Source organism: Poromitra crassiceps, assembly GCF_964638095.1.
Source record: "Poromitra crassiceps genome assembly, chromosome: 20".
Lineage (NCBI taxonomy): Eukaryota > Metazoa > Chordata > Actinopteri > Beryciformes > Melamphaidae > Poromitra > Poromitra crassiceps.
In genome coordinates, this window is record NC_139637.1 from 8,593,410 (window position 1) to 8,606,041 (window position 12,632).

Genomic DNA, 12,632 nt, shown 5'->3' on the forward strand with positions numbered 1-12,632 from the left:
TCCAATGATAGCCTAATCTTGAGCAGCCGAGGGGACTATTTTGTCTCGCCAGTTCTCAACTCATATTCAAGGTTATGAAAACTAGATTTTGATTGCAAAATGCATGGAAATATAAATGAATGGTCTTGTTTTGTTTCTTTGGCAAGTGACCATGGTATAAGCGGGTTAATGCACTTCAAGGTGTCCATTATCCAGAAATTATTGGACTTCGCGGCTTCGCCTCGGACGGTTTACGCCTCCATGTCGTCCAATAATTTCTTATAATGGACACCTCGTCGTGCATTAACCCTTACATAATCAGAGTGAGAATGCAAACCCAATATCCAGTGTATTGGAGGTACTGTACAGCAAAAGGTAATAATTCAGTTTCTTCAATTCAGTTCAGTTCTCAAATGTGTTCAGAGTAAACCCTCTTCCCCAACAAATCAATAAAGGATCTCTCTTCAAAAGAAAATTAACCTACTTCTCATGTGTGCACAAAGCCGACCTGTTTGGTTACATTTATATCATATAAATTAAGTAGGCTACATATATAGTAAGTGCCTGGGTGGCAAGCAGGCTGCAATACTTGACAATTTAGCTGGAGCTCAGTCAAACTTTATTTAACAGAAGGGTTGAGTAAGCGCTGCGTGGGTCCTTAGTAAAATCACTGAAACAGGTGCTCTTTGGTGAGGGTGGAGAGAAGCATGAGAAAATGTTCAAGTTGGATCATTGTAAAAGTAAAAAAATGGAGTAGAGTACAGGAAAAACTTGAAAAATCCAAGGCCACTCTGTTTCAGGTAGAACAGTTAAAAAGCCTTTATTGTGGCATGGCTCAATCTTACACAATTAAAAAGACCAACGCGTTCAGCTACAGAGAGCCTTCATCAGGGTAGAGGCCCAACACTGAAATGCATGGCATTTCATGGTAATAGAAGTCATCCCCAAATCTGCCAGAGGAGGGGATAGACTCAAACATCTCCTCCAAAGAGAAACCTTTTGGATTGTAACCCTAAAAGCAAATGATGATATTGATTTCTCTCCATTTCTCTGAGTCAGACATTGTTTTTTGTTATTGAGATATTTTGCTCAGTTAAATTTATTTGGTTCCTCATCGTGTAGCTTCCTGGGAGGTCTCTATGGCCTCAAATGTGTAGGCTGCACAATTGTTGCTGGTACTGTATTTAGTTACTCCTGTCAGGTTGGAGTGTTATTCCTCCAATTCCCTTGCCCTGAGCCTGACCCGGGGGATATGTGAAGTGTACCCTTTCAGACATGAGGCATGTTGCTTTCATACATGTGGAGCATGTAAAGTAGGGTGTAAAGTAGAGAGGGAGTGGGGGTGGGGGGAATTTGGACATGACCACACAATGGGGAGCTGTGAAAACTGACCACACAGCTGTACTTCACTGTCTGAGCATAGCCTTAAAGCAGCTACGAGCAAGGTTTTCGATTGTTATTAAACAGCCTAATTTTAATATTGATGCCTCACATCTTACCTCTAATAGTAGACGAGACCAACGCAGAGTAGTCTCGCTTGAATTCTGAATGACCCATCTCACCTTTTATTCTGTGACTATGATCTGCTGCCCTCGGGCAGACGATACAGAGCGTATAGATGTAAGAGTAATCGCTTCAAGCTCTCTTTCCTACCCACTTCTGTGTTACTGCTGAACAAACAGGCGGCACTGCCCCTTCCCCTAGGAGGGTGTTCCCCACAAGAAGAGCGGGTAAGGACCCAGTCGTAGGAGGCTGTTCACTGCTGCTGTAACCTCTTTTAAAAACCAGGTCATATGCAGGTTGGTTTCTTCTCACTTTTTTATATTTTATTATTTTATTTTATTTTATTTATTTTACTATTTTTATTATGGTAAATGGCCTGCATTTATATAGCGCTTTTATCCAAAGCGCTTTACAATCAGTAGGTAGTCTACATTCACCCATTCATACACCGATGGCGGCAGGCTGCCACGCAGGGTGCCTACACACCATCGGGAGCAAGGAGGGTTAAGTGTCTTGCCCAAGGACACAACGACAGCAGCTGGGAGGGAGCGGGGATCGAACCGCCAACCCTTGCGTCATTGGCCGACCCGCTCTACCTCCTGAGCTAAAGCCGCCCACTTATTATTTTTATTTTATTTTATTCTCTTAATTCTTTTTTATTTTTACTCTTGTTTTTATATTGAGTTACTGGTTTTATTTAGTTGAGTACCCCACTGCTCTTGAGGAGAGGTCTGTACCTCCAAAAATTGTATTTATTTTATCTTCTATTCTTTTACATTATCATATGGGAAATTGCAATGAGGGTTGTGCAATAAACCCATGATGACTTGTGCAATATGCTTACGAGCAATTAGGATGAAGTGTTGAACCAATGAACCAACCAGTGTTCGCTGTCTTTATTTTTATACTACACCACTTGCACAATTTCCCAGTGGAAGTGCATGTTAGCAAGGGACTACACTGTATGTTTCGATGTGTTTTTTTCTGTCTGTTGTATGTATAGTGTCAAAACCTCTATGTACTTGCGATATGTGGCTGTTGTATGGGACTATATGCCCAAGACAATTTTCCCCTCAGGGACAATAAAGTTCATCTCATCTCATCTCATCTCAACACCGAGTGAATCGGCCAGTGTTGTCTTGATGATTAGTCTGTCTGCAGCCGGGGCAGATCAGGAAGTGAAATGAAACGGTTTGCGGCAGCCACTTCGGCCATAACCACAAAATAACAAAATTACTTCCAAACAAACTGTTAGAATATAACGAGAGATGTTCGCGAGAGTAGCAAGCCCCTGGATGTAGCGAGCATGGCGTTCTCCTTGTTTATGGTATGTTGCTAGGCAGAGCGAAACGGTTGAAGGCAGGCAGCTGCCGTAAAACGTTTCATTTCACTTCCTGATCTATCCGGCCCGCCGGAAGACAGACACAGACTCTATAATCATCAAGAGAGCAATCTCCGATTCACACGGCTTTGTTCTCAGCTACTATTATAGGTAAGATGTGATGCATCAATATTACATTCAGACTGTTTAATAACAATTGAAAATCTTGCTCGTAGCTGCTTTAAGTGAATCGCATTAACATTCAACAAACTATCATGACATGCAGAGTCTGAAAACAAGTTGCTAAAAATAGCTAATGGGCGATAACTGCTAACGTTCACAGCATATAATCGTTTGCGCATAACGTTAGTAATTAATTAAACAACCCTACAACTCACGCCCAGATGCATCGATTTCCTCGAGTCTCAAGCGCTAAAAATAAAACAGGTCTTTGCTATGTTCAGTCCTAAAATGCGTCAACCCTACTAGAATTATACAGAATACAGGAAGCTAGACGTTTTTACCTTCAAAATAAAATCAATGTTGTATTGCTTAGTAACAAGAAATCAGAACGGTCGACTCACTACGGGTTAAAATTGACTTTTCGAAGGGAGCAGATATTCTTCCAGTTTATCTCTGTTCTGTATCTTTCAGATAACACACACAAAAAAACATTACACGTGCATTTACTTCATTTAATTGCCATTATTGCGAAGGTTATACCCTAAGTTTCCGTTTATACTGCCTGACTTGACGCTACTTGGAATTTGCGGTTCTGCACGTGAATCTTCACAAACGCTGTGTAAACATTAAATCAAAGGCAACCAGATCCAGATACCCTACCTAGCGATGTCCAATACTGGGAAGCAGGACGGCCCTCGCGTCCAAAAATGCTAATTAAATGTGTGTGCTGTGCGAAGCTATGCAGAAATGAAATAAGATCAAAGCCATGAGCATTTCAATGCAGCAACATGTAGCCTGTTGGCTGACACACACGGAGCAGGTTCGAGCTTCATTTGGAAAAACTGAAACGGCATGATGTTTTTTTTGCTCGCTCATTCACATACAGTATAATTATAATCTGCCACGCTGGCTTTCTGTCTCCCTCCCTCTCCTCATGCACTCACTGAGCTGGCTACTTCACGTAGCTCTTGGGGGGGGGGGAGACAATCCTTCCCTGATACAAGGGCTCGAGGTTGTCTTACCTCTGGATAGTAGGAGGGTCACGGGAGCTTGCATAGCTCACCAAAATGTGTTCATACATACATACACCGCCATCCGGATGCCCTCTAGATACTGTAACTCCCGAATTCCAAGGCATGTCTGAAAGCGGCTTATGGTATCGGCGTTCAGTCACCCAAAATACAAATTCTAACAGTGCCAGAAACACTCACATGTACATGTTGTGACTTGTGTACTGACCACGCGATGAAATATAAACAGTGTTGGGCGTGTTACTGTAATTACTTACTTTTCCAGTAACAAAGTAATATAAGGCGTTACAATTTCCAAAACAGTAATTATATTACAGTTATTAATCCAAGAAAGGCTGCGTTACTGCGTTAGATCATTGCCCGCCAGAATGCAGTGTTTTCTATGTAAAAAGAGAAGAAAAGAAAAAGTAATCCTCACGATCTCAGGTAGACCTGTCACGCAGATGCGCACACATACGTCAGAGCGTGGTTGTGCACAACACGGGACACCGGCTACTTCACAGGCAGGAATTATTTCCTGTGCCTCTCTGTGGTGAATCTGAGTGGGATCAGCCTCTCACTGAACGTGCTCCTGTGTTTGACCAGCACGCCGTGGAGTGGGTGAGAGTCATTGTTCATGATGGAGCGTAGCCTGGTCAGCGTTCTCTTCTCCGACACCGCTGTCAGAGAGCTCAGCTCCAGCCCCACAATGTCCCTGGCCAGTTTGTTGGTTCAGTTTGTTGAGTCTGTTGGCGTCCGCTGCCTTCAGCCTGCTGCCCCAGGACACGATAGCATACAGGAAGGCACTGGCCACCACCGACTCATAGAAAATCCTCAGCATGGTCCGGCAGACGTTGAAGGACCTCAACCGTCTCAGGAAGTAGAGACGGCTTTGCCCCTTCTTGTAGAGTGCTTCAGTGTTCTTAGCCCAGTCCAGTTTATTGTCAATGTATACTCCAAGGTACTGGTACTCCGTGGATTGAAACAGGGGTCACCGGTGCCGGTGTTATGATCAATTAGGGTCCGGGTCGGGTCCGATTCTATCACTATCTATTCTATCATTATGTGTAATACCAGAGTAGACCTGTGAAGACCTCTATAAAGGATTGAACATGTTGAATCTGACCAAACATCTCCAAACAATTCCAAACAACGACAAGCAGCAACGGGGCACCAAACAAACATCTGTGCTTGTCTGTGTTTGTTGGAGAAGGTTTGATTGGTGTACCATGGGCTTAAGGGATACTGACCTGAGACTCTCCAGTCTACAGTGTGGACTCTCCAGTCCAGCAGAGAGCAGCTTCACACCTGGATCTTCCAAGTCATTGTTACTCAGGTCCAGCTCTCGCAGACTAGAGAACTGGGAGCTGAGAACTGAGGCCAGAGCTTCACAGCTTCTCTTTGACAGCTTACAGCCACTCAACCTGGGGAAGAATTAGCCATGAACAAGAAATTTGAAAATAGTTTTTTCTGTATATTGCATTTCATATTGAAGACATCAAGTTATGCATGCACCTACAGAGATTTATTGGAGGCTTTGACCAGCGGCAGCAGCCCCAGGAGAGCCTCCTCTGCGCGCGCTGTGTTTTTATACATTTCTCTCGTGATCAGCGCTGATCAAAATGTTCAATCCTTTATAGAGGTCTTCACGGGGCTACTCGGATCCTAGGACCTGGGACCCGACCCGAGACCCGTACGGGTCCGGGTCCATATTTATTATGATCAATTGGGGTCCGGGTCGGGTCCGATTCTATCACTATCTATTCTATCATTATGTGTAATACCCGAGTAGACCTGTGAAGACCTCTATAAAGGATTGAATATGTTGAATCTGACCAAACATCTCCAAACAATTCCAAACAACGACAGCCAGCAACGGGGCACCAAACAAACATCTGTGTTTGTCTGTGTTTGTCGGAGAAGGTTTGATTGGTGTACCATGGGCTTAAAGGATACTGACCTGAGACTCTCCAGTCTACAGTGTGGACTCTCCAGTCCAGCAGAGAGCAGCTTCACACCTGGATCTTCCAAGTCGTTGTTACTCAGGTCCAGCTCTCGCAGACTAGAGGACTGGGAGCTGAGAACTGAGGCCAGAGCTTCACAGCTTCTCTTTGACAGCTTACAGCCACTCAACCTGGGGAAGAATTAGCCATGAACAAGAAATTTGAAAATAGTTTTTTCTGTATATTGCATTTCATATTGGAAACATCAAGTTATGCATGCACCTACAGAGATTTATTGGAGTCTTTGACCAGCGGCAGCAGCCCCAGGAGAGCCTCCTCTGAAGCAGAGTATTTCTTCAGCTCAAACACATCAAGCTCTTTTTCTGATGACAGTAAGATGAAGACCAGAGCTGACCACTGAGCACAGGAGAGTCTGGCTGTGGAGAGACTTCCTGAACTCAGGTGCTGTTGGATCTCCTCCACTAGAGAACGGTCATTCAGCTCATTCAGACAGTGGAACAGATTGATGCTTTTCTCTGAAGAGGGATTCACCTTGATCTTCTCCTGGATGTACTGGACCGTTTTCTGATTGGTCTCCAAACTACTTCCTGTCTGTGTCAGCAGGCCTCTTAGGAGAGTCTGATTGGTCTCTAGTGAAAGACCCAGGAGGAAGCGGAGGAACAAGTCCAGGTGTCCATTTGGACTCTGTAAGGCCTTGTCCACAGCACTCTGGTAGAGGCATGTTAGTTTAGATTTGTGTCTTGATAGTGTTGACCACCAGGATGTTGATTGACTTTCTGACAGGAGATTGACACCAGTGTTGATGAAGGACAGAAAGACATAAACTGCAGCCAGAAACTCCTGAATGCTCAGATGGACAAAGCAGAACACAGTGTCCTCGTTCAGCCCACGCTCCTCTTTAAAGATCTGTGTGAACACTCCTGAGTACACTGAGGCTGCTCTGATATCAATGTCACACTTTCTCAGGTCGGCTTCATAGAAGATTAGGTTGCCTCTCTCTAGCTCCTCAAAAGCCAGTTTTCCCAGAGAGAGAATCATCTTGCTGCTCTCTGTATTCCAGATTGGATCTGTTTCAGCACTCCCATGATACTTGACATCCGCCTGTTTGGACTGAACCAGCAGGAAGTGGATGTACATCTCAGTCAGGGTCTTGGGCATGTCTCTTCTCTCTCTGGTTTTCAACACAAGCTCCAGAACTGTAGCAGTGATCCAACAAAACACTGGTATGTGGCACATGATGTGGAGGGTTCGTGAAGTCTTGATGTGGGAGATGATTCTGCTGGCCTGCTCCTTATCTATGAATCTCTTCCTGAAGTACTCATCCTTCTGTGAGTCAGTGAAGCCTCTCACCTCTGTTACCATGTCAATGAACTCAGGAGGGATCTGCTTGGCTGCTGCCGGTCGTGTGGTCATCCAGAGGTGAGCAGCGGGAAGCAGTTTCCCCTTGATAAGGTTTGTCAGCAGCACGTCCACCGAGGTTGACTCTGTAACATCAGTCACAATCCTGTTGTTCTGGAAGTCCAGAGGAAGTCGACACTCATCCACACCGTCAAAGATGAACACAACATGGAACTTGTCAAATCTGAAGATTCCTTTGGTCTCAGGAAAGAAGTGATGAAGAAGTTCCACCAAGCTGTACTTTTTCCCTTTCAGCAGATTCAGCTCTCGGAAAGTGAATGGAAATGTGAACTGTATATCCTGGTTGGCTTTGTCTTCAGCCCAGTCCAGAGTGAACTTCTGTGTTAAGACTGTTTTCCCAATGCCAGCCACTCCCTTTGTCATCAATGTTCTGGTTGGTTCATCTCTTCCAGGTAAGGGTTTAAAGATGTCTTCACTTTTGATTATTGTTTCCGGTCTCACTGGTTTCCTGGATGCTGCTTCAATCTGTCTCACCTCATGTTCATCATTGACATCTCCACTCCCTCCCTCTGTGAGGTAATGCTCTGTGTAGGTCTGATTCAGAAGTGTTGGGTTTCCTGCTTTAGCAATCCCCTCAAACAGACACTGGAACTTCTCCTTCAGACTGGATTTGTGATTACGTTGGCACACTCCAGCAAGAGTTTCTGAAAGTACAAATTACATCAATCAGTGGATGTTGCTGTAAATATGAGAAGTGTAAATATTAATATGTGAATGCATACTTTTCCTAACCCCATAGCATCTATTCTGCTCATCACTGGTGGACAAACAGGTCCGGACTGTGTGTGCTACCCAATGTGAAATGCATGCTGTGTTCAGCATTATACACCCACATGAATAAATCAATGATTTTAGCTGATGATTCATGAGGATTGTGAATATTATTTTGCAATCTGGAATTGAATCAATCTTTCTTGAGAAATGTCTATATTTAACTAATCATATATCTCCCATTTTCCCACCACTTCCTCCCTCCATCATGTTAAAGCTGTTAAAGCCTCTTACTGCTCTGCAGAGAGTCAGCCAGCTCCTCCTGCTTCATTCTCCTCAGGAAGAGCAGTGTGATGTTTAGAAAAGCCTCCTCCTCCTCCCTCGGACTCTCTAAGCATTCTGGGCAATCTGGACTCAGAACCAGCTGGACTCTCTTCAGCTCCTTCTTCACAAAAGTGACAATGTTCTCCTCAAGCAGCTGCAACAGAATAACATTTGAATTAAACATTCTGAAAAATAATAATAATACTGTAATAACATCAGATCCACTGGTCTAAAGAGTGCAGCTTGAAGACCTCATCAACCAACACTCTTTATTTTACCAGGCAAGAAGTTAGTTAAGAACAAATTCTTATCTACAATAATGACCAGGAAGTAGGCAAAATACCTCCTGATGGAACAGGGTTTGGGGAGAAATAGTCTCAAAGCCAGACCCATGAGAGTTGTTACGCTGATACACTACGTTACTGCATGCTGCAGATCTCTCTCTGGGTCTGGGACACTCCCCTCAGCCAGCTGGGGACAGAAGTGAACCGTTCACTTGGCCAGTGATTGGCCAGTGGTGGATTCAGTCTCCACCACTCAGTAACGACTTTGCAATCTGCGATCAGACGACATGGGAGTAGTGTCCTCTAGACTAGAGAGAGAGTGGCGTCAGCGGAGGACCAAAATCTGAGACTCATTAGCCAATGAACAGCCAGGAATGGGTCTCGCGCTACTTTTGCATGCTAAAATAAAGCTGATAATGTACAATTTGATTCAAGGGGGGGAAAACCCTTTCAGAGTACAACACAAACTGTCTATTTTGCTGCAACTCGGCAGTGCTGCTTAATCCAGGACCTTAATTCCTGGAACTCTTGAGAGTAAAAAACTGGTCCATTGGAGTGAATGGAGATGTCGGGACTCTTCTATCTACATGGCTCTGCACGGGAGGCGCAGCCCATTTTTCGAACCGCTCTCTCATTGGTCCTATGACCTGTCACTCATTCAATTTCAACCCGCCTAGACCCGCCCTCAAACCCCAGCAGTGGCTGTGAAGTGGCACAGACTAGTTTGTGTAGTATGCGGAGCGCAGGGATTCAACATAATATTTGAGTCTTGGGAGAGACTAGAGGAGAAACAACAACAACAACAACAACAACAGACTGTTATAAGACCAGAGTAGTTGTTTTGTAATTCAGTAGCTGCAGTAAAATGTGTTGTACATTTACACACCATAAATATGGAGTCTAGGTCTGTTTGAAGCTCCTGGACAGACTGACCACTGGGAACCTCTGACCTCTCCTGGTGGACTCTGGAGAACACATGAAGTATTAGGTCATATAATGTCACACACACACACGCAAACACACACACACACACACACACACACACACACGCGCGCAAACACACACACACACACACACACCCACACACACACACACACACACACACACACACACACACACACACACACACACACACACACAGTGAAATCCACTGTAAATTAGGGATGCACGATATGGATTTTTTTCAGCCGATACTATAACCGATAAATATACGCTTCTCCTGGCCAATAACGGATACAATAACCGATAATTATTTCACATCTTTGTATTTAAAGAAATAAGTTCTTAACCTGTATTTTATGCACACCTGGGGTGACAAAAGACAGATGTGTTGAGCAAAGATGGATGATTTAAAAGACTATTCCATAGCTCTGACCTAACCAAATCTAACTGACATCACTACTGTGAACACAAAACAAAGAGCACTTCTGATATAATATACATGATTGTTTTAGTAAAGTATCACTCAATTAAACAATACAAAAAATAAAGGCTTTTATTGAACTGAACCGCTTAGTCTGCAGATAAAACACAATGACAAAAGGCAGCCTAGTAATTTAGACTTTTATTGTCATGTTACTGATCTGTTTGAATTTTGCATTGGGGCCAGTTCTATTGAAGTGAATGGGGAAGACATGGAAAGATGAAAGATGAAAGAAAAGACACTATGTGATGTTGACAGATTTTTTTTATGTAATGTGTGTGTTTGTTTTCCTTATTATTGGTCTCCAAACAGATGATGACTCTGTCCAGTTCTGCATATAGCTACCCTACTTAACCTTGTCTGTAAGCACTTAGAAGGCAGTGGGAACCATGCCAGGCTGCTCTTTGTAGACTTTTCTTCAGCGTTCAATACGATCCAGCCTCACATTTTGGTTGAGAAACTTGTACGCCTTTTTTGTTTAGACGCGGGTCTTGTTGGATGGATTCTAGACTTTCTTACAAATAGATCACAACAAGTAAGAGTAAACGGAACTCTGTCCAGCTTCTTAACATCCTCGACCGGCTCACCACAGGGTTGTGTCTTGTCTGCCTTCTTGTATATTCTGTATACAAATGACTGTTTTAGTCGTCATGCCGACAGATTCATCATCAAGTACGCTGATGATTCCATCATTGTCAGCTTGCTTGATGAGGATGAGTATTAGGCGTGTTTATGCCCAAAAGTATTGTGGAGGTGTGGTAATGCCTGTGGCATGTGGTCTCCTACCTAAAGTAATCTAATGTTACACCACAGACCTGTATGGTCGAGAATTATGTAGCCTAATAAAACCATGACAAACAAATTCTCATTTTTAAATCAAGGTGTGTTTTTTCTGGAATGCAGGCTATAGTTGAAACTCAACGTGGCATTCCGAGGAGAGAAGAGTGTGTGCAGGCGCGAGGAGAGTGACATCCATGCCGTGAGTAAATGTATCCAAGCAAGGACTTCCTGCACTGCACGGAGATGTAGAGACTGTCTGCGCTCAGGCATACGTCTGCGTTTGCGCTAAGACCAGCTATTTCCTGGCGTTAAAATTGAGAGCACCCAAGGCGATTTCTTATTTCTTATAGGTGTTACTGTAAGTCGCTTTGGATAAAAGTGTCTGCCAAATGACGTAATGTAATGTAATGCGATTTTTTTCTAACACATTGCGCTGTAACGCCTATTTTGGAACGGGCAACTCCCAAACCTCTCTTTGTGCTCTGCACATACCGACGGTATCTTCCCCACAGCGCTAAATGACACTTGCGCGAGACACATGATAGGGTAGAGGCTGATCTGTTTCACATGATTGATAATGTGATATACACATTATCAATACACAGTTTCCAATACCGAGCCATTATTCACATGGAAGTGCCAAAGTTTTTAGCTCAGACACACCCTTCTTCGGCTGTGTCTCAGCCGTTTACATTTAATAAAGGTTTAAAGTTATGCATAATTAAGGCCGTGGCCCGGTTGAGTGACAGGCGGCCATACTGCCACTGGATAGTGCTTTATGGTTAGTTGTTGTCTGAGCTCTGGTCGTGTTTGTGGTGTTGCAGTCTTTTTGTCCATTTGATCCTGCAGCTGTAGCCTTGTCTCCTGCATACAAAACCATTGTCTGACACATTTTAATCTCATCTGTTTTGGAGTCTGGTCCGTCTGGTTATGCCAGCGAGCTAATCCAGCTCACGAAGCAGAGACGCAGACCGCACTGACTGGCTGCACTGCTGTGTTAGTTAGCGATAATAACAATACGACGTCCAGTCGGATATTTTCAAAATAAAACGATTCTGCACAAGTATAAAGCACACAGAAGCCATTGAAAACATTTTATTTTGCTATTTCCCTGCCTTTCTGTGTGTGCATGATGCGGGGGGAGAGATTGACAGCACGCTGTGGCACACACACTCAGTCATAGCGTGATCAGTGTGAATCTGTTTTTGACAACTCGGAAGTCAGCGCCAGACAGCGCCCGGCACACCCCCCCCCCCCCCCCCACACCCCACCTTCAAAAACTCAACAGATCTACATGAATCACACAAATGATCTATTTTGGATTAAAAACTGCGAATTTCGCCGAAAGGTGACAAGTTTGCACCCCTGCTTGTGCTTACCTTTGCTCAGTAGGCTGCTGTCCATCTTTGAAATTCATAGGATGATCCATAGACCAGTCACTCTTCATGGACACACAGCTGGGTACAGGGGAGTCTGCTCTCTCCTGCTGGATCCTGCTAAGGATGGGGGGACAACAGAATCTAGGTTTTAAAAGGTGGGGGGACATGTCCCTCGAAACCCTAGTGAAAACTTCGCCTATGTGATGCTTTTAAATGTCTATTTTATCTTCCTCTTTTATTCTCTTATTTTCTTGTGTCGACCATCTTATGTGAAGCACTTTGAACTGCATCTGTGTATGAAATGTGCTATACAAATAAACTTGACTTGACTTGATTATGTCTGTTCAGTAGA

General features: G+C 43.9%; 1 protein-coding gene across 1 annotated transcript in view; it reads right to left on the reverse strand.

Moving 5' to 3' along the window:
• LOC310794832 (protein NLRC3-like) overlaps positions 1-12,305 on the reverse strand; it is a gene marked incomplete at its 5' end in the record, with an annotated part of 30,860 nt that extends 18,555 nt beyond the window's left edge. Inside the window, 3 exons of the mRNA XM_083656885.1 lie at positions 6,258-8,023; positions 8,385-8,489; positions 12,281-12,305. Coding sequence (XP_083513011.1) covers positions 6,258-8,023; positions 8,385-8,489; positions 12,281-12,305 — 1,896 coding nt within the window. The remainder of the gene's footprint in view (positions 1-6,257; positions 8,024-8,384; positions 8,490-12,280) is intronic.
• Positions 12,306-12,632: the final 327 nt, after the last annotated feature.